Genomic DNA, 25,350 nt, shown 5'->3' on the forward strand with positions numbered 1-25,350 from the left:
GCATCGCAGACAAGAAATATACCAACTAGGATCTACACTCATCAGGACTCTTCATTTACTCAGTTTTAGATTCTTACTCCTCGTAGTTATATCAAATTTCTACCTAGCATCAAAAAACGAAGCGCGACTTGTTGATACAAAAACCCACAACGTTACCTCGGCTGGTAATTTTCCAAAAATTACCACGTTGTTAGACACTAAGGGGGCCCGACCGTAACGTGGTAACGAAAGTTCGCCTTTTGTGCCGTTAATCGGAAGTTTGTGGGCCGGGTATTCGGGAAGGGTTTCTGGCGAATATCGGACCACTGGGTATCGTGCGGAGCATGTGCGGAATTGGCAACTCAAAGACTGTTGTTGGTGTAGCTGTATGCGCTTGACATGATCGTTTGTTTTCAGGCTGGAATTGGCGATGCTATCGATATCCTTTCCAGAATAAGCATCTTTGAGATTGTGTATCGTTGGCCGACGATTGACTGGTGTTTTCCAGGGTCAAAAGTCGAACTGCTTTTCCCGCGCTTCGTTTCTTTTTCTTCTTTGGATTATTCGTTATTCGTGACTGGGCCACCTAGGCTTCAGGTTCATCGGTATCCATCAATGTCTGCTCTCGCTTGCCATTATCGACGCCCAAGCCCACTGCCTGCTCGGCCGTCTTATGTGTATGCACGTCTTCTTTGAGAATGCGCAATCTGTTGGAGCCAAGGCGTTGTAAGCGACAGTCTTCAATCAACTTTATACAGAATTCCTTTCCTACCTTCTCTTATGATTCTTTCCCTTGCGGTGCGCCGTGAGATTGTGCTCAGTCTCAAACCATTTTGCGCATTCGACGCAGTAGTGTTGTCCTAGGCCAGGAAGATCTTCGGCGTCCTTGGTATCTTTGAAGTCTTGGAGATGTTTCCTTGAGGCGAGGTCTTGACGGATTTGGTCGTAGTCTCTGCAAGACAAAAGACGATGATTAGTTATGATCCGATATCCATAATTGAGTCAGCCGTACCTTGTGCGTCGCTTTGTCTTGATTCTTCTGGTGGCACCCATTTTGCTGTCTTTGAAAGAACTTCTTCAGCCCGTCGACTCTCGCAAATCAAGATCTGGATTCCTGTATCAATTGTGTGTCTGGGACTTGGCGACTCGACTATCCTGCAACAATGATTTCCCAACTGCAAGCTGTTGTGTTGACAAGCCTACTACGCTGTTCTGTGAAGCCTAACAAACAAAAAAATTTCAGGTAGAAATTTAGAGATGCTGATTGGATAGCGGCTGAAGGGTCAGACGCTAAACGCCCGATTCGGCTAGCCTCTCGATTGACAGAGAAGAGGGCGCTTCCGGCCTAGATCGGATAAAGGATACTGACTAGCACGGCCACAGCAGGTTTTTTCGTTTTTCGTAATCTGCAGTAACCGAGTGTAATTTATGACGTTTCCACTGCACTAGCTTTCTTCGTTGCTTGTGAACTTGTTTACACGTATCGAGTATGTACTACGTAGTGTATCGCTTGCTGGAGGGAGCAATTGCAACAATAAACCGTGTTAGTTTCGAGTCAATTGCAGAGCTTCAAGCTACGCAATGGCTTGGGGGTTCTTGAGAGTGGAATTGCTGCCGCGCTTGCCCCTCGTTAACTTATCCGGTTACGGGAGGTCGCCAGAGTCCGAGCAGGCATGTGCCAGACTGACCAGTCTGCTCATAAAACAGTCCCTGTAACGAGCTCTCTTGACTGCGCGGCTGGAATTATGAAACCGGGAGGAGAAGAAGAAGAAGAAGAAGAAGATAGTTCTCATCTAGCATAGACACAATGATTCGGTGAATGCTTACCTTACGAGGAGTTGCTTGCTTTAATCATCACGAAGCCGCGCGTACCGGGTTGAGACAGCTTTTGAGCTTTTGTAATGTCTTGCATACCATTGGTAACTGCGTTCATCCACTCCTCTCCACAGTAATTTACAGCGTATTAGTGGTATTTGTGTGGTACGCGCTAAAGGGATGCGGTATTTTCCCTGTATTAGTCTTGTTGTCCTTCCGCCAGAGAGAGTAATTAGCAGCCCTGTAATTGGCTGGCCACGGCAATACCTGCCGGATATCGCATGCCTGGCCTTAGTGGCCTGACGACCAGCCGAGCAACAAGGAGAAAAGGATGTAAATTTCAATACGGGCTCCCGTAATCCGTAGACACTGCCGGCTCAAGCTCCGGTTTTAGAGTACCGCCGCCAGCGTCACTTGCGTTCTTTTCTGCTCATAGCAACGCCAACCTTTTTTCACTCTGTCTTTTTTCCCTCTTCTCTCCTTCCTTATAATCTCTTCTTCTCCATCTCCCCTCCACATTTTCTGTCCAGGCTTTGGGGCTATTCTTGGACATCGTGTGCTTTACTCATTGAATGAGTCGCAGCTCTGTTTATCTTGCCTAGAGATATCAAGATGATCTCCACTAGGCTCACCCGCTTGGGTGCGGTGGTAAGTTGTCATTCTGTCCTGAAGAGTGGTGCGATTAACGATCGCGCGATCACGAGAATCCTGCTCGATCGCTTGTATGTTCAATGATACTGATTGATCTCTCGTCTACAGAGCACCAAGTCCCGAGTTGTAAGTCATGCGCCGCCACAATCAACTTCCTGCTATCAACAGTGCCGTGGTAGTCGACTCGATATAGTTTATACTAACAATTGCGCGTAGCTCCTCGGTTCTCGTGGACTGGCCACCGTGTCTGACTCTGCCCTTGACAAGAAGGTCGAGATGACCAACTGGGAAAAGGTAAGCCGATCTGCACAGATAGTAGCAAGGGTGTGCAGTGCTGACGTCAATCCAACTTAATAGGGAAACTACATCAACTACCAGTATGATACCTCTATCAAGCTGCCATAAAACAGAGGCAGCTCTGGTGAAAAATATAGAATATCAAATACTGACCGCTTTTAGGAAATTTGCAGAGAACCTCGCCATCGTTCGTGGCCGTCTTAACCGACCACTTACCTTCGCCGAGAAGATCATCTACTCTCACTTGGATGACCCCCACGGTCAAGAGATTGAGCGTGGAAAGTCCTACTTGAAGTTGCGGCCTGACCGTGTTGCTTGCCAGGATGCTACCGCTCAGATGGCCATCCTTCAGTTCATGTCCGCCGGCATGCCCTCTGTTCAGACCCCCACTACTGTGCACTGTGACCACTTGATTGAGGCCCAGCTTGGTGGTGACAAGGATTTGGCTCGCGCCAACGAGATCAACAAGGAAGTTTACGACTTCCTTGCCTCTGCCTGTGCCAAGTACAACATTGGTTTCTGGAAGCCAGGTTCTGGTATCATTCACCAGATCATTTTGGAGAACTATGCCTTCCCCGGTGGTTTGATGATCGGTACTGACTCTCACACTCCTAACGCTGGTGGTCTCGGTATTGCTGCTATCGGTGTCGGTGGTGCTGATGCCGTCGATGTCATGGCTGGTCTTCCTTGGGAATTGAAGGCCCCCAAGGTCATTGGTGTTAAGCTTACTGGTCAACTTTCTGGCTGGACTGCCCCCAAGGATATCATCTTGAAGGTTGCTGGTCTCCTCACTGTCAAGGGTGGTACTGGTGCCATCATTGAATACCACGGTCCTGGTACCGAGTCCCTTTCTTGCACTGGTATGGGTACTATCTGCAACATGGGTGCTGAAATTGGTGCCACTACCTCTGTCTTCCCATTCAACGACCGCATGTACGACTACCTCAAGGCCACCAAGCGTCAGGAGATTGGTGACTATGCTCGCGCGTATGCTAAGGAGCTCCGTGAGGATGAGGGTGCCGAGTACGACCAATTGCTCGAGATCAACCTTTCTGAGCTCGAGCCCCACATCAACGGTCCTTTCACCCCCGATTTGGCCACTCCCATCTCCAAGTTCAAGGAGGCTGTTGAGACCAACGGCTGGCCTGAGGAGGTCAAGGTTGGTTTGATCGGTTCTTGCACCAACTCTTCCTACGAGGACATGTCTCGTGCTGCCTCTATTGCTCGTGATGCTTTGAACCACGGCATCAAGTCCAAGTCTCTCTTCACTGTTACTCCCGGTTCTGAGCAGATTCGTGCCACCATTGCCCGTGACGGTCAGCTCCAGACTCTTGAGGAGTTCGGTGGTGTTGTCCTCGCCAACGCCTGCGGTCCTTGTATCGGACAGTGGGACCGTAAGGACGTCAAGAAGGGTGAGGCTAACTCCATCGTCTCTTCATACAACCGTAACTTCACTGGCCGTAATGACGCCAACCCTGCTACCCACGCTTTCGTCACCTCCCCCGACTTGGTCGTCGCTATGTCCATTGCCGGTTCCCTCAAGTTCAACCCTCTTACCGACAAGCTCAAGGACAAGGACGGCAACGAGTTCTTACTCGCTCCCCCCACTGGCGAGGGTCTCCCCGCCAAGGGATACGATGCCGGCCGTGACACCTACCAGGCTCCTCCCGCTAACCGCGACTCCATTGAGGTTGCCGTCTCCCCCACCAGTGACCGTCTCCAGGTTCTTGCTGGCTTCCAGCCTTGGGATGGAAAGGACGCTGAGGGCATCCCCATCTTGATCAAGACCCAGGGCAAGACCACTACCGATCACATCTCTATGGCCGGTCCATGGTTGAAGTACCGTGGTCACCTTGACAACATCTCCAACAACATGTTGATCGGTGCCATCAACGCCGAGAACGGTGAGGCCAACAAGGTCAAGAACGCTGTTACTGGCGAGTACGATGCTGTCCCTGCTACTGCTCGTGACTACAAGGCTCGTGGAATCAAGTGGGTTGTTATTGGTGACTGGAACTACGGTGAGGGCTCTTCTCGTGAGCACGCCGCTCTTGAGCCCCGTCACCTCGGTGGTCTCGCCATCATCACCCGTTCCTTCGCCCGTATCCACGAAACCAACTTGAAGAAGCAGGGTATGCTTCCTCTTACCTTCTCTGACCCCGCCGACTACGACCGTATCCCCCCTGATGCCAAGGTTGACTTGCTCTGCACTGAGCTCGCCGTTGGCCAGCCCATCACCCTCCGCGTCCACCCCAAGGACGGCCCCTCCTTCGACGTTAAGCTCTCCCACACCTTCAACGAGTCCCAGATTGAGTGGTTCAAGGACGGATCTGCCTTGAACACCATGGCCCGCAAGAGCGGTAACTAAATTTACCTATTATGATCGGAGCCTCGAATAGTTCAGAGAGAACAATGAGGTTGGAATAAATTCGACGAAACTTGTGATACCACTAGAAAACATTGTGGTCTCGGAGATTGACAAGTCGATACCAGAATGTCAAACCGAGACTGGGGAAGTTGAGTGAAATAAATAAAAAATACTACAACTTTATTGCCTATGGTTGGCTCGATTTCTTTGGTGTTTTGCATGGAGATAGCCCGTCATGTTTTATATGTCTATTTTTCTTTCTTGTTCAGATTAGGTATATCAGTGTATAACGATCCTTCTTTTCCACCATATTTTACCATCAATAATTGTTGTAGATATTTTTCACTGATCGTAGAAAGAATTAATCTGGGATGACATAATCCTCGGAAAAAGATCACGTAACTTAACTTAGTTAACTTGTTAGTTATAAATATTGCCGAGGTTTGGTGGACGTTGACTATCTAGGTATCCAACACACGAAGGAGCGAATCAGTATACCTTGTTGCTGTCGCATCAAACTTGAGTCGCTTTCCGTTTATATAGGGAAATCCATTCAATTTTCGAGTTATATTCTAACGGAACGGACGAAGCGCTGCTAACTTATTGTGGTCTCTCCGAATATCAACCATGGCTACTCAGCTCGTGCCGCTTCCAGAAGTCGAACGACTGAGCACGACAGTCATCAGAATCCTAGCTGGAAATCCAGGCAAAGTTAATTTCCTATCTGGTCGTATTGCAACTCTAGAAACTGACGGTAACGGGATGTCCTAGTTCACATTACAAGGTGGGTTGTAATCTACCGTCTACAGGGTTTGTGTACTGACATCCCCCAGGAACAAACACATACTTAGTTGGCCGCGGCCCTCGACGCCTTTTAATTGATACCGGTGAAGGTCGCCCTCGCTGGGCAACCTTGCTCCAATCAGTCCTCGAGGAAGAGAATGCGGTTGTCCACGAAACATTGCTCACACATTGGCACCATGATCATGTTAATGGGGTTCCGGATGTACTAAAAATATGTCCACAGGCTACAGTCTACAAACACCAGCCGAAAGACGGGCAGACTAATATTCAAGATGGACAGGTATTCAAGGTCGATGGCGCAACGTTGAGGGCGTTTCATACACCGGGGCATACGGAGGATCATATGAGTTTTATATTTGAAGAGGAGGACGCTATATTCACGGGTGATAGTACGTCTACTTTAGTTTTAGGGCCGACGAGAATGCTAATGGTATAGATGTCCTGGGCCACGGAACAGCCGTCTTCGAAGAGCTCGGCACGTATCTCACCAGCTTGAAGAAAATGAAAGACTCAGTTTCGGGTCGGGCATACCCTGGCCACGGAGCCATAATCAACGAATCCAGCGCAAAAATAGGCGATTACATAACCCATCGCCAACAACGCGAAAATGAAGTTCTGCGAGTCCTCAAATTCGGGAAATTGGACATTGATGCAGCGGCTGAGGCCTCACCGGAGAGGCTGTTAAGCTGGACGCCGTTACAGTTGGTTAAAGTGATTTATAAGAATGTGCCCGAGAGTCTGCATTTACCGGCGTCGCATGGAGTGACTCAAGTGTTGAATAAGCTGGAAGCGGAGGGCAAGGTTGAGCATGATCGGGATTCTGGAGAATGGCAGCTTAGAGCACAGAGGCCTGCTCTGTGAGAGCGGCAGACGAGCGATTTCTTGCGACTTCTTGTTTTCCCCTCATGTGGCTTGCAAGGATAGGAAATACTAGGAATATGTCGAGCACTAAGATAGGCTTTTGGCTGGCGGTTTGTCTGGCACGTATTGGGCTACGAGTAAGATTCGGAGGCGTAGTCTCATGCTCGGTTTCTGTTTTTTATTCGTCTTGTTGTATAATGAGCGTGTTAATGCGCGGTTTTCAGTTGTGGTGACATGCACCAGGAGGGCGCTAATACTCTGTAATATTAGTGAATTTAGGTAGGTATATCTCGGCCTGAGGTCTGTGTCTCCACTGCCCGACTGCCCCTCCATACATACCTAACCGTCCCATACCGTACTCGCTGCTCTCCAGATTACTCCATTACTTATTCCGACGTATTCTTTCTCTCTGGCCCTCTTTATTTTTATTCTCTATCCCTCAATGAAGTCGTTATTGAGGACAGCTTCATCTTCCCATCTGGCCGCGCCATTGCCTCTACCAGGCAATCCCCGTGTTGTTGCGTGAAGAAGAGAGAGAGAGTCTAGACTGTCCTGTCTTCATCCAGTGTTGCTTCCGGTGAACAAAGAGAGACGTCATTCGAACCAGACGAGCTGCCCATACTACCCGTCTCGATATTGTATGCCTTCTTCTGCTCCACCATTCCTCCGGTAATTATTATCTTCATTATTATCTCCATTATTCCTATCTATCCTTCATTCCATTCTAAATCAGCCCAAACCCGTGCCCCCCCCCCAAAAGTCAATAGCATCGTGGCCGCTGTTGGAATTCGACCCAGTTTTTACCCGACGCATTCCTTGTTTGACCTGTCACCTACCTCCCTCTGGCGATACTCAGGAACTCGACTCCCAATGCGGACGGTGCAGTTATTCAATTCTTTGGCAACCCTACTGACAATTCTCTCAAAGGAATTGATTGCGTTGTGAAGCCGCCCATTACCCCACGTTAGCTCCCACGTCTGCAGACACTGTATCGAGCCGGATCTCGAATCGCCCGGTCTGGATTACCCCCCATCATCTACAACTCGTACAATTCATACGATTCATACAATCCATACACATCGCAAGATGCCTTCCGAAGAACCCCAACCCGAGGAGTCGAGACTGCTCCTCGTCTCGAATCGATTGCCTATTACAATCAAGCGCTCGGATGATGGAAAGTATGATTTTTCCATGTCGTCAGGTGGTCTCGTCAGTGGATTGAGTGGCCTGACGAAATCGACGACGTTCCGGTGGTATGGATGGCCTGGCTTGGAGGTCCCGGAAGAAGAGATTCCCGTCGTGCAGAAACGTCTCAAGGATGAATATGGAGCTATCCCTGTTATGATTGACGATGAGCTTGCTGATCGACATTACAATGGTTTCTCTAGTAAGTGATTAGATCTGCCTGCTCTTTGCGACAGATGCTAACGTTTCCTGTCTAGATTCGATCCTCTGGCCGCTGTTCCACTACCATCCTGGCGAAATCACATTCGACGAATATGCATGGGAGGCATACAAAAAAGCGAACCGTCTGTTTGCGCAAGCCGTTGCCAAGGATGTCCAAGATGGTGATCTAGTCTGGGTTCACGACTACCATTTGATGCTGCTACCGGAGATGCTGCGAGAGGAGATTGGCGACTCGAAAAAGAATGTCAAGATTGGATTCTTCCTTCACACACCGTTCCCAAGCAGTGAGATCTATCGCATCCTGCCCGTGCGGAATGAACTTTTGCTCGGTGTCTTGCACTGTGATTTGATTGGATTTCACACATATGACTATACACGACACTTTTTGAGCAGTTGCTCACGGCTTCTGTAAGTCTCCATACCAAATGGTTGATAAAGTATACTGACAGCTGTTACTTGTAGTAACCTACAAACCACTCCAAATGGAATCGAGTTTCAAGGCAAGATTGTCGCTACCGGAGCTTTCCCTATCGGCATTGACCCGGACAAGTTCAAGGAAGGACTCATGAAGGAAAAAGTCCAGAAACGAATTGAGGTCCTTGAACAAAAGTTCCAAGGGGTGAAACTCATGGTCGGAGTAGATCGTTTGGATTACATCAAGGGTGTCCCGCAGAAACTACACGCTTTAGAAGTGTTCCTCAGTGACCACCCTGAGTGGGTTGGCAAGGTGGTGCTTGTACAGGTTGCAGTTCCTAGCCGACAGGATGTCGAAGAATATCAGAACCTGCGAGCAGTCGTCAATGAACTCGTTGGCAGGATTAATGGAAAGTTTGGTACGTATGACGCTGCTCACTACCTCTTGATCGTTGACTAATAAACGCAGGTACCGTCGAGTTCATGCCAATTCACTTTTTGCATAAATCAGTCAACTTTGACGAACTTATTGCCTTGTATGCCGTCTCAGACGCATGCATCGTGTCCTCTACCCGCGATGGAATGAACCTCGTCGCCTACGAATACATCGCTACACAACACAAGCGTCACGGCGTTCTTGTCTTGTCTGAATTTGCCGGAGCAGCCCAATCACTCAATGGCAGTATCATAGTCAACCCCTGGAACACCGAAGAACTTGCCGGCGCCTACCAGGAAGCTGTGACCATGAGCGAGGAACAAAAAGCATTCAACTTCTCCAAGCTCGAAAAATATGTATCCAAATACACGAGCGGATTCTGGGGACAAGCATTTGTCAGCGAACTGAAACGCATCTCATCACAATCACAACAGAAAGTCGCAGTTAGAAAAGCATCGCTTCTTGTTCCTGGTGTGTCTGGCCCTGTAATGAACGGGAACGGCGAAGGCGAGCAAGCCGCTCCGGATGAGACGGTAGTGGTGTTGTCGGAGGAATAAGCAGAGAAGAAGAGTAAATCTTAGATTTATTTCTTGGGCTAGTCACAAGACAAGACGCTACAGGGCATGATAGAAAACAAGTTGCAGAGGATGGCGTACGGAATGGCGTATGCGTTTGGATTATTTTCTTTCACTTCTCATTGAATACGAGACTTTATCATTCGTCCGTCAGTAACAAGATGGTAATAAACGATTTACATGTACACTATTTATGTTGAGCAGCTTGTTACTAATATCTAGCAATACAATATACACAAATCTATACCCCCTTGATTTTCTATTTTCCAACAATATGGACCTAATACGTAGTTATTCACAAGATCGAGCGTACATCGCTGATTGGCCAAAAGTGGGATGTTGAAGTGGATAACAAACAGTGCAAACACAGCGAGAAATCCGATCCGTAACAACTCCGTTCGTACCATCAGACAAATTTACGATCTTGCTTCAATTCTAGCAAGCGCAACTTTCACAGCGACACTACCGAGGGAATTGAGGCAGATCGGCCGCATCTCAATTTTCTGGACTGGAGGATTCCTGGGCAATCGCACGATTGACGCAGTGAGCGTGCGTCAACTCTTGAAAAATTTACACCTACCTCTCCCCGACCAGAACCACCTTGACTATATAAACATGGCACCCAGCAATATCCTCAGAAGCAGCTTGCTTCTCTCCTCGACAGCAGCAAGATCCTCAACAAGACTTGCGAGCACATTTCCCCTACAGACCCGATATGCTGCCGCCATCAACGCTTCGCAGCCAAGACGATCAATCTGGACCTTTTTATCGGGCGACAAACCCCAGGAGCAAGCCGCGAAGAAAGATGAAAACGCCGAGAACCAGCTTGAGGAGCAAGCAGCAACACCGTTAGAAGCACAACAAGAACAACAACTGGACGCACAAAACCTGGCATCAGCATCCAGCACAGCAGAACCCCAAACCATCAAACCAATTCCCATAATCGAACAAGTTAAGGAAGTCGAAGAAGAGCTTCTCCCTTCAGACCAAACAGCATGGCCTTCGAATATACCTCCCCCTTCCATCAGGCAATACCCTTACACCCTCAAACGCGGCACCGTCACCAGCGTCGGCCTTATGTCCAAAACCGTGCGCGTAGCCTACCAACACCGCGAATGGGACCGGAAGATTCGGAAATACTACCCCAAGACAACGACCTATCTCGTGCATGACCCGCGCAATTCGTTGCGGGAGGGGGATGTCATTGAATTCTCGTCGGGGGCTCCCCGGGCACCGAATGTGAGACATGTTGTTGAGCGGATTATTGCGCCTTTTGGCGTTGGAGTGGAGGATCGGCCCGCTGTGCCTACAAGACAGGAAAGGGAGGAGGAGATGGTGCAGAAGAGGATGGTCAAGCTGCTGAGGAAAGCTGCTAAGGTCGCTGAACAGGAAGGAAAGGAGGGAGATATTGAGCAGGTGACGAGACGGGTTGTAGAGAGCAAGGAGCATGTTGGACGGATTAGGGGGCTGGTTATTGAACGGGCTACTGCTTCTGCTGCTGCTGCTGCTGCTGCTCAGAGTCAGGCTAGTGCTTAAGATATTTTTTTTGTTCGTTCATTGGTGGTGTACGATGTAAGTTAACTGTTGGTCTGTACATTTATTTTGTCACTATAAAATTAGATAAATTCATGTTATAATTCCTTCATGTATGAATTGTATTCATTCTCTAATCATACAATACATTTATAAGTATATGTATACTTACTTCCCTAATAAGAGGTTCTGTATACACATGGTGGTGATATGTCTATCCCCCTCTCTCCCCATACTCCTTCGCCCAATCCTCATACTTCTTCAACCCATCTTTCCCCACACTGGGTCGGATGGTATACAGACTCGCCTCGAAATCCTCAAATCGAATCGGTCGAATCTGATCCATGGGTGTGTGAAGCAGTGCCTCCCCTAAATTGCGCAGGGGTCCCATGGCGGCGTCTTTGGCGAGGGCGGTTATATCGGAGCCTGAGAAGCCTGCCAGCAAACATTAGGATGTGTAATTTTTAGGATGAGGGTGTAAGAAGGGGACGGGAGGTTACCTTCGGTGACTTTGACGAGAACTTCTATATCCTCATTCGACATTTCATGGGTCTGGTGACTGAGTAATCGGCGGATCTGTTGTTCGCGGACATGATCCTCAGGGAGAGGGATGTATTGGCGTCGCACGAACCGGCGTCGAGCGGCTTCGTCAATGTCCCAAGGTAGATTTGTTGCTGCCAGAACAAGCACGCGACTTGGATCGCCGCCTCCGTCGTTACCTTTATCAGTTGATTGATTTCGCCCTGCCGCCGCTCGTTGGAGATCGGACCATTGTATCAGAAACTCTGTTTTGGATCGACGAGATGCTTCATGTTCCGTTCCAGATGATCTTGTCGAAAGCAAAGAATCAATCTCGTCTACGAAAATGATCGAAGGCGCTAATGCTTTGGCGAGTCCGAATAATGCACGAACAAGTTTCTCGCTTTCTCCATGCCATTTCGAGGTTAATGTCGACGCAGAGACGGAGAAGAATGTTGATTTCGACTCCGTCGCTACCGCCCTCGCAAGCATCGTCTTTCCTGTACCCGGTGGCCCAAACAATAGCATGCCTCGAGCAGGTTCTCGTAACCCCATGAACAAATCAGGCCGTAAGAATGGGTATACCACAGCCTCTTTGAGCGCCTTTTTGGCCGTTTCCAATCCCGCGACATCATCCCAATGCACCTCGTCGCCTCTAACGACTACATCATTCAGAATCTGTCGAGCCGCGTTGACATCAATACCCCTAGGCAGATTCTTCATAATGTCTCGTAATTTAGGATCTTCGTCTCCGCGTTCAGACGATCTTTCCTCCCCAGGAGAGTCCTGATCGCTCGATGGCGGCGTAATTCTCGGCTTACGCCTTGGCGCAGGAGGCTTTGGCTTCCGTGAAACAGAAGCAGCAGCACCGTCCAAACTTGCATCTGACTTTCGTGGTGGTGGGCGAGCTGGTTCGTCTCCACTGGTTGACGAGACAGATGCTCGATTTGCTCCACCAGAGTTCAATGCCCGCGGTGTGGACTGTGATTTGGGGAGTTTTCTTCGTGACGGTTGCTCTGAAGCCTCACCTGTAGATGATGATACCGTCGGCGTCTGCGTTGCTGAAGTCGATCGGTTGAGTGGTGGAGTTCTGATATTCCTCTCACTGGGGAGAGGGGCCGAGTGTGAAGGATATTCTTTCCGATAAGAGGGATATTTTGTCGGAGGTAGTGACTTGATAGATGGTTTAGGTGCCGCTGGCGGCGGTTTAGACAATGCGTCCGCTGTAAGTGACTTTGAGGCGGCAGCCGCAGCAGAATCAATCTGTGATGAGGACAAACCCGGCGAAGGGGCTTGATCCGCATACGCAGGTTCACGCCAGTTCGAACTCGGAATATAATCTGAAGAGAACGGACTGCTAGCAGCCTTTTGCTGTCCAATCTTCCGGGATATATCTTCACTAGACAGTCTTTGCCTAGACTCAGTGTCCTTACGCAAGTCGGAATCACTAGACTCTGCCGCAAGAGGTACTGGCTTCTTCTTGATCGTCCCCCAGGCAAGACCAGCGGCTTTTGACGCCGCCGGCCCAGTACCACTAGGGCTAGAAGACGACGATTTGTACTTTGGCTTTTTGAGATCTTTCTTCTGACGCAGCGTCGTAAGCATAATTTTCCTTCGTTCCGGACTCGAGCCACGAGATGATGCCTTCGTAAGCGGTATACTCGGCAAAGGCGCAGCAGGCGGAATAGGTGACGGCGAAAGTTTGTGAGGCAACGAAGACGAAGGAGCCGTGTCTTTCAATTCATGAGACGTAGTCGGCGTCGATGACACCGCCGCCGCAGCCGCCGACGGTCTCACTGGTAGAGGCGGCGGTTTCGATATATCCATATAATCGACCGCAGGTATAGTTCCATTCCCAATCCATCCGAGCGGGGCGCTAGTTTTACTGCTCGCATTGCCTGTACTCATCAACGGTTTCTTTCCCTTCTCCAATTTCGGCGGTCTCAGACCTGTTGATTTCGCCGGATCTTTCTCTTCAGTACTCTCATCGTTGGCGGCGGCCTCTTTTCTACTTTCCTGTAGCGCTTCTAACAAGTTCACTCGTTCCTTGCATTGTAATTCGAGTTGTCGGAGGGAGTCCTGAAGAGCCTTTTCCGTCTCGGTTTTGGGGACGTAATTGGGCGGAACGCGGTAGGCGTTGTGATAGTATATAGTTTCGAGGGCGGAGCGCCATGATCGTAGGGCTTCAGATTCGTTGTTCTATAGAACAGAAAATGTGAGTATGAATTTTTATTTTTTCTTCTAAGAGGGGAGACAGACCTGTCCCTCAAAGTAGACGGCAGTAGAGCACATCAAATAGCACTCGTCGTACGTCTTCTGCATGGAAGACGAGGGCTTTAAGCGCATCATCTAGAAGGGAGACGCGGATACGAGCTCGCCATGCGATTGTTCGTTCAGAGGAGTTCTCGCAGTTGCTCTCGGAGGTCCAGTGAGGGGAGTCGGATGAGGGGCGTGACCATGGAATGAATGTTTTGTCTGATGAACGAAACAAAGAGAGAATCAAATTGAATATTTTGTATAGGAGTTCGTAGGGTTCTTCTGTTCGAGACCTGGCTGAGCACCCAGAGAGTGAATGGAGTGAGACTGTTCTCAGAGTCTGGGTGGGCAGTTTGATGGGTCTTCTCGCGTGACGTCGTTACTCGGCCTGTATTTGATCTTCGTTTTAGTCGAGCTGCTTTGAGCTAGTCACATACCTTATGTTTGTTGCAGCTGCAGTCTACCATTAATGAGCAGGTAGAGTCATTGCTCTTGTAATAAGGTATATTTTGTTCCTGATTGAATTATATTAGAAAGATTGTAGTCATTATAAAGTGGATTAACCTGTAATAGCGTAATTTTGTAAGTAACGTACTCGTCGGTACACGACCAGATCTGGGCTGTAAAGCCTACGAGGGCGAAGATCGGTCGAACAAGCCAGTGACGTAGTGAAATCCTAATACCATTACAGCGTAATTACGGTACACATTTTCGCAGCAATCTGCTATGGTTACTTTTGAAGCATCTTGGTCAGGCAATCTGTATATTGTTTGACTGCATATTATTTATCTCATCTCCTTCCCCAATTCACCAATTGCTCACCAAATGAAAATGGAAAAAAAAAAAAAAAAAAAAAAAGACAAACAACCCTTCTTCTACATATCATCTATGATTACATGTTAAACACAACATTAAACACCTTGAACAAGAAGACACAAAACCATGAGGATAAATAAAACACCCCAAGAATCCAGGTGAGCAAGTAGATGATAAAAAAGAAGAAAAAGAACACCCGTTTTCTCCCAGGTCTTTATAGGTTCTTTTATTGCCCCCCCTTGAACGCCGATAAAACGAAGCACAAGAAATGCTGCTGTATGAAGGAATCCCAACTTCGGACGAGACACCAAAATAAAGTACTTCATGCTAATGAAGACAAGACACGCCGAATCAAACGTTTGATGTTGTGATGTGAATATTCATAGTCCTTTGCAAGGTTATGATGGAAATGCTAGGCAACAATATACATTGCTGTAATGGATGGAATGTTACGATGTGAGGAAAAGTCGTGAGCAGCCAGCTAGATAAATAGCCTGTTGGCCTCTCTGGGATCGGAGGAAGTTCGAGGGGGAAAAATGCGGACGAAGATGACGTTCTTTAACTCTTGTTCGTTCGTATCGGTTTTTAGAGAAATGGTGTTTATGAGGGAAAGCGGATGTAGAGAGATCTGTCCGGTTCGCCGAGGGTGTCATGTCGATACGCACGATATTCGTAAAGAAACAGTGTGGTTGGTTTATTTTTCGGACATTTGGTTCTTGAAGTAGGCTTTGGCCATTTCATACGAAGTCCTTTGCCTTGTTAGTCTGTCTCCTCAAGCCTGCGGTTAGAAGTAACGGCGTGTACTCACCAGCAAATCGCCGTACTGGGCATGGTCGAAATAATACGAGGTCGCAGTCCACGCAGGAAACCGGCCCATCCGAACTGGCGCTTAATGATAGCAGCAGCATTGAACAACCCTCGCGCAGTGCGAACTTCTTGGTCCGTGGCCAGGCCTCGAGTTTGCAAAAGTGTCTTGATCACGTCGAGTGGTGTCGTAATTGCAGCTGCCACGGCACCAGCAAGACCTCCCGCAATACAATGGGTGAATGGATCATACTCCTTAGATGGGTTCATAACTTTCGATATTGACTCGTAAGCGACAAATTGAGTGGCGGTAAAGGGGACGGTCATGCTGAGGGTGGTCGGGTACGAGACGTAGAAAGCCTGGAGGCCTTCCATTCGATAGACTGTTCTGGCACATTGCGCAAGCGACTTGTGGACGGAACCGTGGACCTGCATGCGCTGTTTGATGACTGTTCAAATTAGCACGACGAAATCAAAAATCGCCAGGCGAACATACCATCGAATGGATTCATGAGTGCGTCACTGGCGATAGTGGCGCAGGCACCGCTCAGAGCTGCAAAGAAATCAGTATCCTCCTTCATCGCATCTCATGAGATTAAATTACCAGCAGCAAATGGATGATGGCCATCCTCATTTCCACCCGCTAACTCCTTGACTGCCTCATATGTACCGAAATAGACAGCGTGGGCAGGACCTGCCAAGTATTTAGCCATTGTTCACAAAACCCCTAATCCCGTGTATATCACATACCGGCACCCACAATCACACTCGAAACACCCTTCCACAACGTCCTCCAACCTTCAATTCGATAGATAGTCGACACCGCATTCGTGATACCGGTATAAAGCCCGCCGGAGGCCGGATGTAAAACTTGCATTCGCGTCTGAAAAAAAGTCAATAATCCTGCCCACATCATGAAATATGAACTGGACGTAAAAACAAACCTTTAACAAATCAACCGGATACATAACCGAATGCTCCTATTCCATGAATCAGTCCATCTCTCCACTCTTTGTCTTGAATTGCATAAGAGCCATACCGCAATACCCGCGAAAGCCCCTGCTAACATATTATGTCCTAAGCCATAATTCGAAGGAAGAGCTTCATACCTGTATTGCAGAGACGTTAGCTTATGCAACACAGTTCATCAAAAATCTTCCATAAAATTAATTGTTCACGGCAATTGAATCATGGCGCAAAACTCCGCCTCCGACTCCGACCCAACCCCGTGCGAAAATCTGGAGGGGAGAAAAACATACTCATACTCCTCTCCAGGAATCTGATCCGCCATCCGAGCTGGTAAAAGCTCTGAAGGCGCAGCCGGAGCCGCAAGCTGACTGCTGGAGGAAGTTATTTTGATGGATTGAACGGGTAGCGACGGGCGAAGCGCAGTAGGAAGAATAAGTTTCGGACGTATTCTCTGCTCTGACGTTTTTTGTTGCTAAGAGAATCGTGGCGAATAAGATGAGGGAGAGGAGAGATAAATGCAGTAGGAGTAATAATAATAATAATCAGCTGGAGTGATTGTTGGTTAAGAGAAGTCGGAATGGAGGGAGGAGATAAAAAGTCTAGCGGAAATTGGAGTTGTAGCTCTGTTTTGCTCGGTTTGCATTACGCTACCGTAGCTAACTTAGGCATCTCACCTTCCGAAGTTAACTAAGGATGAGCACGCTGGTTGACTAAACAGAACCACCTCGGCCTGGTCTTTTTATTAATCCTGTCTTTTCTACTACATAGTATATCTTTTTTTCTCTCCCTTTCTCTTTTTATTGGTCCATACCCTCCAATAAAGAATGAATGAATATACAAAGAGATTGCCTCACTGCATCAAGGGTACAGACCCTCCCTCCAATACAATGAACAGTCTCTTATCAGATCAAAAACTGATTGATTCCCCAAACTCTTACCGAGGAAATCCACTAAGCGCCAACACCGGCCCGAACTGCCCTATGCAGTAACTCCGGCCTTGTGTACGTTATTTCTTCATGTGAGTTTTTGCAGTTATCTATTACTCTGTAGTACGGATACGTGTAAAGGAACAAAAATATGAGACAGAAAGAGCAAGCCGCGTGGCAATTCATGTCCGGTTCTGTGCTGAGCATTTCTTTTTCTGGGATGTTTGGCGGTGGCTCGCTTTTCCGCGGCTTTCCACCGTTGCAGCCATGTCCGATTGCGGAGGACTGAAGAGGCTGTGTCTAGGGCTACGTATCTACCGTACCAACGCTACGGAGACGGAGTAGAAACACGCTACGGAGTACAGGCCAGGTCTAGGATGCTAGATGTATTCAGACTAGTTAAAGAGTTGTTGTTTGTATGCACATGATCTTTGAAACAGATCGTAATGAGTGAGATAGAGAGGCATGAAATCGCTTCTGAGTATGGATCGTTTCTTGAAATAAAACACAACATGCCAGGCCGAAGACAATAAATACACAGGATGGTCGGTAGGGGTCGTCAATCTAATCATCATAATTCAACGTTGAATTTCCATTCATCTGTCCAGCAGTCAGTATAGTCTCCTCGCGCTCTCTGGGTAATAACTCACGTTGTTTCAAATTCTCCGCTGTGTCGCTCAACAAAATGACTCGACGCTTATTGCAATAAGCCGTTTTATCAAGAATGTCTACTTTCAGCTCCGCCAATTCGGCGATCGGCTTCTCAAACATCTCACTCAAACTCTCTACTGCCATCTCCAGATCCTTCTGGTTATCCTCGAAGATCTCAGTGAGGTTGTTTCGCGCCAAGTAGTAGGCAAACGCATAGGTCCATTTGAGCGTCTGACGGCATTGCTGCAATGCTTGAGAAGCTGTATCCAAGAATTGAACTTCGATCCAGGACATGCCGGACTGAGACTGAAGACTGGTCATCTTCTTCTCGGTCTTGAGATACAAGTCCTTGTCCAGCTTGGCTGACTGCTCGTGATTGGCATATCGATTGTAATAATGTAGGTATCGTTCAAGTGATGCGCGAGACCGTGCTTGAGCATCCCGAGCATCGGAGCCAGACTTCTCTGTGTATCGATTGCAGTTGTACCAACTAGTTCCGTGTTCGGACCAAAGTCCCATGCACATCCAGCAGAACTCATGTTTACATTTGCGGCACGTCATGTGATTGCATCCGCCGTTCTTCTCAATAGTCGACAAGCATTTGGGACATTCCTTTGTGTTTGCTGAAATCCAGTTTGCCGTCTCGGAATCGTCCTCGCACTTCTTCAACCACATCTTGACCAACGAACAGGGTGGCGGTTGATGATCGTTCAGACCACATCCAAAACAGAAACTATGTTTACATGCGCAGTGCACCGTGGGTACAATCTTGTTCAAATCTCTAGCCTTGACGCCGCAATCTATGGCAAATTCGCAATTCGGAGCGGGACACCATTTAAGGTTGTCTTTATCGTCGACATATGTCCGAGTGAGTAGCGTTTTGTATCTATCAAGGTCAGTACGTTTACCCTCGAGAGTCTCTTGCATAAAGGAAACTTACCTATCCTTGAGGTCATCTGTCACGAGTAAGTTGAGCGACTTGGAATCAACAATCCGGTGACAATGATCCTGTGGACACTGAATCCTGGCCGCCTCACCCTCCTCCTTGATCTTTTGTGAAAGATAATGTCTAAAACAATCCACGCAAAACCGATGGCCACATCGCATAGCATAAGTTTGTAAATCGTCACCATCCTCGCAGCAAATCTCGCACATGAAACCAGGCACAACTTCCGTCTTAGGGTTTGCTTCAAAGCTGTGGCCCAACCCTGCCTCTTCCAGGATCTCTTCTGGCCTGTCCATATAGGACTCGATCAACTTTTCCCTGTTCCATCGTGCGAATCGTAGGAGAATACCAGCTGATTCCGGAGGTAAGCCGAGAATCGACGAGACTTCGGCAATCCGAGAGTTTTGATCACGTTCAATGTCGGCGGGGCTAAGGACTTTGAAGTCCACTTCGTAGGGTTTCTTGGTTTTCTGTACAAGGTCTTTGTCGTACGAGAAACTGTCACCGAAGTCGTCGCCAAAATCTGAACAAACACAAGAGTTAGCCACTAATTTGCCCAGCCTGCCCAAGTAAGCATATACAAACCTTCGCCTAAACTCTCATCTTCACTATCCTGCGTATCCAGGAAATCCTCCTCTCGACTGGAAATATCAGTCATGAAGTCATCATCTGAATCCATGCTCCCTGTTGTGGTGGTCGGCGTCACCAAAGTGGAACCCTGTTTCCTGAGTGAGAGAGGGAACCCTTTGTCGTTGTCCTTGCTGTTCTCAGACGATGTCTGTAAAGACTGTTCTCCGTCTTCGTGCACAGAGACACTCCGTTCCAGCCGCAGCGTCTTGTTCGGCCCTGACCCTGGGCCCAGCCCTGATCTCGCACCTGACCTGGTAGCCTTGGGTATACTCGTGCGGTCGAGGTCGTTATTTTTCGAAGTGTTTATGGGTTTTGTTTTTGTCGCCGCCTCCTCGACTGCCTTCCTCTTTCTCGTTGTGGGAGGCGTGGTGAAGGTATTTCCGGGGTTATCGGGAAGAGCTGCGAGGTGAGGTGAGGCTCAGAAGAGGGGGCAGGGCGATTTGGAAAGAGCGAAGAGGGTGGAAAGAAAAGGAAGAATATTTCTATTCTTCGGTCCTCCTGTTTCTTCCTAGAGTAGGTCTAGACGGGTATGGAGAGGATCATATGGAGTTCAGGGTTGAAGCGTGCTGGTGATAAATAAGATAAGATGAAAGGAAAGACCCCGATGGTGTCACAGTCACAGTCACGATCCAAGGAAACGGCGATTGATACAGCCAATACGGTACACAGCAATACAGATCAGACCAAACCAGAACGGACGGCGGCAAAAAAAGAAAAATCTCGAGAGACCAAGGCGCACTAACAGCCAATAGAGAACTGCCAAGGCATGTATCTGTTAGTAATCCTGAGCAGATCAGAGAATGATTATTTGGAATCTCAGAGAATAAGAAAGTGAAATTAAATGAGAGTAAAATGAGTCGAAAGTGAGTGAGGAATAGAAGGGCGGGGTCAAATGTCAGCAGGTGAGTTGTGTATTGATGCCTGTAATATAAGGCACGACAGCGAATATTGAATCTTGACGGATTTCTGCGCTCAAGCGACAATGCTCTATCAATATAGACAGGTGTAAGGAACTGACTCAGGAAATTTGGAGAGACTGCAAAAAACTGACTCGAAAAACTACAAGTAGAAACCAGGCGTACGAAGTACTTCTGGCTTCCAGGAAGCCTAGATAGGAACAAGCGCTTCATTCCAGAGATTCCCCATCCGCAATCCAGATACCATGAAACGTTAAATAACATGCAATAGGCACTTAACTAATTGAGATGCTAAAGGATTGACTAATGAAACAGCGATAATCAGGAACAAAGAAACAAAAAAGCGTTGAGAGTTAGCTAATATAGCGCCAAGACTTTTATACCTAGGGTTAGGGCGAGGAAACCCTAAAATGCTGATTCTTCAGGAAGATCAAGTAGGGAAGATTTTTCGTTCTTCTGTGGCTTCTATAATTGGAAGGAAGAAGAAATATGTCTGGATAATCGCCGATTGGCGGCATAGGATATACCTATGCGAGCATGCATACGGCGAATTCTGATTATGGTGTGTCCTTAATTTCTCAGCCTTGCATTCAGCTCTCCAGGGTCGACCGGAGGGGAATGACTCTCAGAAACATTGAACATCTGGAAGCAAATAGCCTAGACAGAATAAACGCCTGATAAGTAATTTGACTTATCATGTACATACCTATGTATGTCGCAAATTGCAGATCCGTTCGGGGCCAGAAAGTCCGCTATTCATGTCTCCCAGAGAATGGACTATAAAAGGCTCGCTTTCTCCAGTTCTGCTCTATATTTGATCTGTCCCTACTTACATTCTTTCACAGGTAACCAGAAGCAAAGATATCCAATCATTTATCCAAGCCTTATTCATCCAAATAACCCTTAAAACTCTATCATTCAAACTTCTTGCGTGATCTTCCAATATCAAAAATGCGCTGTATGAACATCTTCCTCTCGGCTCTAGGACTTTGTGTCCTATACGTGAGCGCTCTACCTACACCAGATTCCGGTAAGTAAACATCGTAGTTTCTCTGATCAAGGGTCGGGTAAATTTTTGGATTGTGCTTATTGATTATAAAACAGGTTCCGACGCTGTTTCAGCAGCAGCGGTGGCTTCTACCAGCACAACTCCCTCGCAGGATGGTTCTTCAGCACCGGCAGAAGCTGATTCGGACGATGAGTTTAGCTACCAGTGGCGAAAGTGAGCAGTAGTTTGATTCCAATTTGGGGAGAACTGCTGCCGGACATAATCACTTCCTCAAGACCCATTTCAGGGTGTTGTGAAAGATCTAGTTTCTGAATTATCCATTTAATCTTTTTACGATTTTATATGTTGTATGTAGTTGATACAGTGGGTGTCGCGGTTGAGAGAATATCATATAGAGGCGGGATTATACGTGTACAACTAGTCGGGCTTTTGAGATGAGCTTCGATTCTCTGATTAGCTGTATAAGAATAAGAAGTTTATGAAATAATATCATTTCCCTCTGAAAAATGCTGGAAGCAGAGTAGCTTTAGTGCTCTGTCATACTCCTTAAACATCAACCCTACTTCTCCCACGCTATCTCCAGAATCGCTAGTCTTGATCCTGGTGGTTGTTTCATGCCTTTGAAGATGAATCTTGGATCAGCCTGTCCAAACAGACTAATCCACTCGTCAAGATCGCGTTCTCTCGCATTGCCAATTTCCAACATTGTTACATCCATAGCTCTCAACTTTCGCTCAAGAATATTAGGCAGTACACCAGGAGGCGGCATGACGAAATCTGAGATCAGGACACGCGCACCCGGCTTGAGAGCAGGTATCAAAGCCCTGAGTGCCTTGATACAATACTTGTCGGGCCAGTTATGCAATGTCCAGCGAAAGAGATAGACATCAGCACCGTGCACAGGCTGCTCCTCGAAGAAGTCATGAACCATGAATTTCGCATCAAGACCCTCCTCTTCCTTGGAATTTGCGACAACCTGGGGTAGCTCTTGGACAATGAAATGAAGGCCGGGGTATTTACGAGCCAAAGCAAACGCTGCATCGCCATGGGATCCACCTAGGTCAATGACGGTGCCCCCGGAACTTATTGAACCCCAGTCATATCCGTCGATTAAGTGACGAAGGGAGTATCCGTCGCCTGTGGTGAAGAAGCTCATAGCACCACCAAAACGGCGTGCTCGATCGGGGTCTTTTTCTAGCTCAGAGTAAAACGACTGATCTGTCTCGTTCGCAAGTGAGAAACCCTATATGCAAGCATACATTATTAGCCCGGTCATTATATCTTTAGAGGCTTGACATACAGTCTGGTTTGCCTCTGCCGCAAGAGGCCATTTCACAAGAGCATCGACAACTTTCTCAGCCGCGGGCCACATATCGTCTACATTGGCTCCGACCCAACTGGCGACACGGCTGTCCTCTGCAATTTGTCTGGAAGCTGCAGAATGGGCGATCACTCCCGGACGAGACTCTTTAAAGATGCGGTACGCGATACCAAGTCGAAGAATAGAAGTAAGTGCAGCACGATCAATGCCGACAGCAGCGGCCAGATCGGCGAACATGATTTCCCCATTTAACGGTACTTTGTTGGCGAGATCGAAGCGTGATATCAACTTTAGATACGCCAGTTGGTTATGCTATTTTAAGCGTTAGCTACTCCGTTGTTAAACGGTGGATCGACATCGGTACGGACTTGATGATTGAATAGTAAATCCCGCGGTCCTTGGAGCAGGTCATTGAGCTCTTGACTTGCTTCGAGGACTATGTTGCGAGATTCTTCAATTTCTGGTGGCAGCTCCAGGTCCACAGGACCATCAGCTTCGAATGATGGGTATGGTAAACCTTTCTCTGCAAGATAACCGTCCACTCGTTGCGTGTGGTGTGCCACAGTGGTCGCCAGCTCAGCGATCCGGCTCTGAGACGAAGCCATGGTATTGACTCCTTCTGTATGAATGATAGTCAATGTTAATTAAACTCAAATGACAGTGAATAGCTCGAAGATGATCCCTCAAGGCGAGGGACACGGTCGCATGTGATTTAAGAGGAACAGAATGACCGGTATCGCGCGGATGAGTGTTTGTGGAAGGAACAAAGAACAGCCCATCTAGAACAACAGCATTTCAACGATACAAGGATCTTATTGGGTAGGCATCCACTGCAGCAAATGCGAGTTCTAACTTCAGCTCGTCGATCACCCCATCCTCGCGAGACCTAATGTCTGATTAGTCTTAAATCCGACCAAATTTCAACATCGAATAATTAGAATCCTAGTACCCCAATTTGGAGCCCAATCCGGCTGACAAAGCCCTAATCCGCCACCACCGAAGCCTTTGTCTACTATGTCCAGTGTTTATTAACTAGTCAAAAATACTAAATTCTGAGATTTGAGGTTAGTTAGGAAGAGATGGTGACTGAGGTCATTCATGGCAACGCCTAAAAAGCGTCAGAAATTGAGGCATCGATCTCGCTTTTGGCATATTCAATTAAACACCATAACCACATTCGACAACATTAGCAGTCTATCTGTCACGCGTAAATGAAATAGATTGCACATGCATGAGAATGAGAGTCGAATTTTGTGAAAACCAATCGGTTACACAACATATTTGTTTCCGGGCCCAATAGATTACACAAGCTACGTGCTAGATACGCTCTTTGACATATCTAGATGCCTACATATGAGACAAGCCAAGAAAAAAAAACGATATTGAGTATTTTAAACTCAGCCTTGTCTTGCATTTTGATAGGATTCAGCTCAGTCGTTAGTTAGAGCGTATTTTTGCCCCCAATCTGCGCTTCAAGCAAAATGACTAAAAGTGCCTAGGTAGCGAAGTCTACACCAGAGAGAAGTGTCTACAATTATGATTTATCTATCGTTATTGTCTGCTGTGAGCAGAACGGCATGAATTTGATATGTTTCTGGTCTGATATATCCTCATCGAGATGGCCAGTACCCAACACTACTCTCCACTGCCCTCCTTCGAGGATGAAGTCCCCGATCTCCAGTCACGGAAATCGCGGGTACTGGTTTTACGCAAGTTTTTTCTGTCTTTAATGGTTATATTAAGTATGATTTGTATGCTTGCTCTTGGGTACATCCTTGGTTCGTGGTATGGGCATGAGTCAAGATACGCCTCTATCGGTATTGTTCTCAACAACGCAGACGCACAGTGAGCCGAACTGAAATTGTTTGCAGAGCCTAGTGGTGACCTACACTACCATATGCAATTTAATGGATCTTACCCTCAAAGGTCGAGCGCACAAAGTGATGCGCTATGGGACTCCTTATTTCCAGAAAAGAAAGGCTTCGTCCAACACCCAGAGCTTGCGCCGAATGTTGCTGGGATTGCTGTATTCCATGAACTCCACTGTTTGGTGAGTGCCTAGGTAATCAATCTTCCAAACAAGAGCTAACCTAGGAGGAACATTATTAGAACATCCTCAGAACAGCCTTCTTTGCCTCGATGGACGGATTGCTCGAGCAAATGGGAGCAGAAACTGAGGAAATGAACCACCGCACCAGCCATCATCACATCCGTCATTGTTTTGAGTATCTACGACAGTCACTTATATGCCTTGCGGATTCCAACTTAGAGGAAATGAACTACACCATACAGGGAGTCTCCGGATGGCAGACTGAACGAACGTGTAGAAACTTTGAACGGTTGAAATCATGGGCTGATGATTGGGGTATCTCAAGGGAGGATGCACTACACAATTGGAACACTCAAGGATCCCATTTGAGTAATGATAGCAATACTACCTAGATAT

General features: G+C 47.6%; 11 protein-coding genes across 11 annotated transcripts; 6 read left to right on the forward strand and 5 right to left on the reverse strand.

Annotated features, from left to right (window-relative positions):
- Positions 1-565: 565 nt before the first annotated feature.
- On the reverse strand, positions 566-1,032 carry EYB26_003948 (uncharacterized protein; the record flags this gene model as incomplete). Its single annotated transcript, XM_054263242.1, has 3 exons — positions 566-686; positions 752-931; positions 992-1,032. 3 exons carry the CDS (start codon positions 1,030-1,032, stop codon positions 566-568), a joined length of 342 nt encoding a protein of 113 aa, XP_054119217.1.
- Positions 1,033-2,406: 1,374 nt separating this feature from the next.
- EYB26_003949 (uncharacterized protein) lies at positions 2,407-5,110 on the forward strand (the record flags this gene model as incomplete). The annotated part of the gene is made up of 5 exons (XM_054263243.1): positions 2,407-2,442; positions 2,554-2,571; positions 2,662-2,739; positions 2,803-2,822; positions 2,905-5,110. 5 exons carry the CDS (start codon positions 2,407-2,409, stop codon positions 5,108-5,110), a joined length of 2,358 nt encoding a protein of 785 aa, XP_054119218.1.
- Positions 5,111-5,737: 627 nt separating this feature from the next.
- On the forward strand, positions 5,738-6,775 carry EYB26_003950 (uncharacterized protein; the record flags this gene model as incomplete). The annotated part of the gene is made up of 4 exons (XM_054263244.1): positions 5,738-5,821; positions 5,882-5,894; positions 5,944-6,303; positions 6,351-6,775. The coding sequence occupies 4 exons, from the start codon at positions 5,738-5,740 to the stop codon at positions 6,773-6,775; spliced, it is 882 nt and encodes a 293-aa protein (XP_054119219.1).
- A 1,086-nt stretch (positions 6,776-7,861) lies between these two features.
- On the forward strand, positions 7,862-9,589 carry EYB26_003951 (uncharacterized protein; the record flags this gene model as incomplete). The annotated part of the gene is made up of 4 exons (XM_054263245.1): positions 7,862-8,162; positions 8,218-8,590; positions 8,645-9,015; positions 9,066-9,589. The coding sequence occupies 4 exons, from the start codon at positions 7,862-7,864 to the stop codon at positions 9,587-9,589; spliced, it is 1,569 nt and encodes a 522-aa protein (XP_054119220.1).
- Positions 9,590-10,222: 633 nt separating this feature from the next.
- On the forward strand, positions 10,223-11,143 carry EYB26_003952 (uncharacterized protein; the record flags this gene model as incomplete). Its single annotated transcript, XM_054263246.1, has 1 exon — positions 10,223-11,143. The coding sequence occupies one exon, from the start codon at positions 10,223-10,225 to the stop codon at positions 11,141-11,143; it is 921 nt and encodes a 306-aa protein (XP_054119221.1).
- A 211-nt stretch (positions 11,144-11,354) lies between these two features.
- Positions 11,355-14,008, reverse strand: EYB26_003953 (uncharacterized protein; the record flags this gene model as incomplete). The annotated part of the gene is made up of 3 exons (XM_054263247.1): positions 11,355-11,575; positions 11,641-13,858; positions 13,919-14,008. The coding sequence occupies 3 exons, from the start codon at positions 14,006-14,008 to the stop codon at positions 11,355-11,357; spliced, it is 2,529 nt and encodes an 842-aa protein (XP_054119222.1).
- A 1,417-nt stretch (positions 14,009-15,425) lies between these two features.
- Positions 15,426-16,826, reverse strand: EYB26_003954 (uncharacterized protein; the record flags this gene model as incomplete). The annotated part of the gene is made up of 8 exons (XM_054263248.1): positions 15,426-15,480; positions 15,540-15,984; positions 16,032-16,088; positions 16,140-16,229; positions 16,286-16,418; positions 16,480-16,515; positions 16,575-16,644; positions 16,795-16,826. 8 exons carry the CDS (start codon positions 16,824-16,826, stop codon positions 15,426-15,428), a joined length of 918 nt encoding a protein of 305 aa, XP_054119223.1.
- Positions 16,827-18,001: 1,175 nt separating this feature from the next.
- On the reverse strand, positions 18,002-19,706 carry EYB26_003955 (uncharacterized protein; the record flags this gene model as incomplete). The annotated part of the gene is made up of 4 exons (XM_054263249.1): positions 18,002-18,030; positions 18,081-18,967; positions 19,022-19,550; positions 19,613-19,706. The coding sequence occupies 4 exons, from the start codon at positions 19,704-19,706 to the stop codon at positions 18,002-18,004; spliced, it is 1,539 nt and encodes a 512-aa protein (XP_054119224.1).
- Positions 19,707-21,525: 1,819 nt separating this feature from the next.
- Positions 21,526-21,800, forward strand: EYB26_003956 (uncharacterized protein; the record flags this gene model as incomplete). Its single annotated transcript, XM_054263250.1, has 2 exons — positions 21,526-21,604; positions 21,679-21,800. The coding sequence occupies 2 exons, from the start codon at positions 21,526-21,528 to the stop codon at positions 21,798-21,800; spliced, it is 201 nt and encodes a 66-aa protein (XP_054119225.1).
- Positions 21,801-22,142: 342 nt separating this feature from the next.
- Positions 22,143-23,509, reverse strand: EYB26_003957 (uncharacterized protein; the record flags this gene model as incomplete). Its single annotated transcript, XM_054263251.1, has 3 exons — positions 22,143-22,826; positions 22,884-23,216; positions 23,273-23,509. The coding sequence occupies 3 exons, from the start codon at positions 23,507-23,509 to the stop codon at positions 22,143-22,145; spliced, it is 1,254 nt and encodes a 417-aa protein (XP_054119226.1).
- Positions 23,510-24,522: 1,013 nt separating this feature from the next.
- EYB26_003958 (uncharacterized protein) lies at positions 24,523-25,346 on the forward strand (the record flags this gene model as incomplete). The annotated part of the gene is made up of 3 exons (XM_054263252.1): positions 24,523-24,721; positions 24,776-24,954; positions 25,014-25,346. The coding sequence occupies 3 exons, from the start codon at positions 24,523-24,525 to the stop codon at positions 25,344-25,346; spliced, it is 711 nt and encodes a 236-aa protein (XP_054119227.1).
- Between the last annotated feature and the right edge of the window lie 4 nt (positions 25,347-25,350).

Source organism: Talaromyces marneffei, chromosome 3, assembly GCF_009556855.1.
Source record: "Talaromyces marneffei chromosome 3, complete sequence".
In the NCBI taxonomy this organism is placed as follows: domain Eukaryota; kingdom Fungi; phylum Ascomycota; class Eurotiomycetes; order Eurotiales; family Trichocomaceae; genus Talaromyces; species Talaromyces marneffei.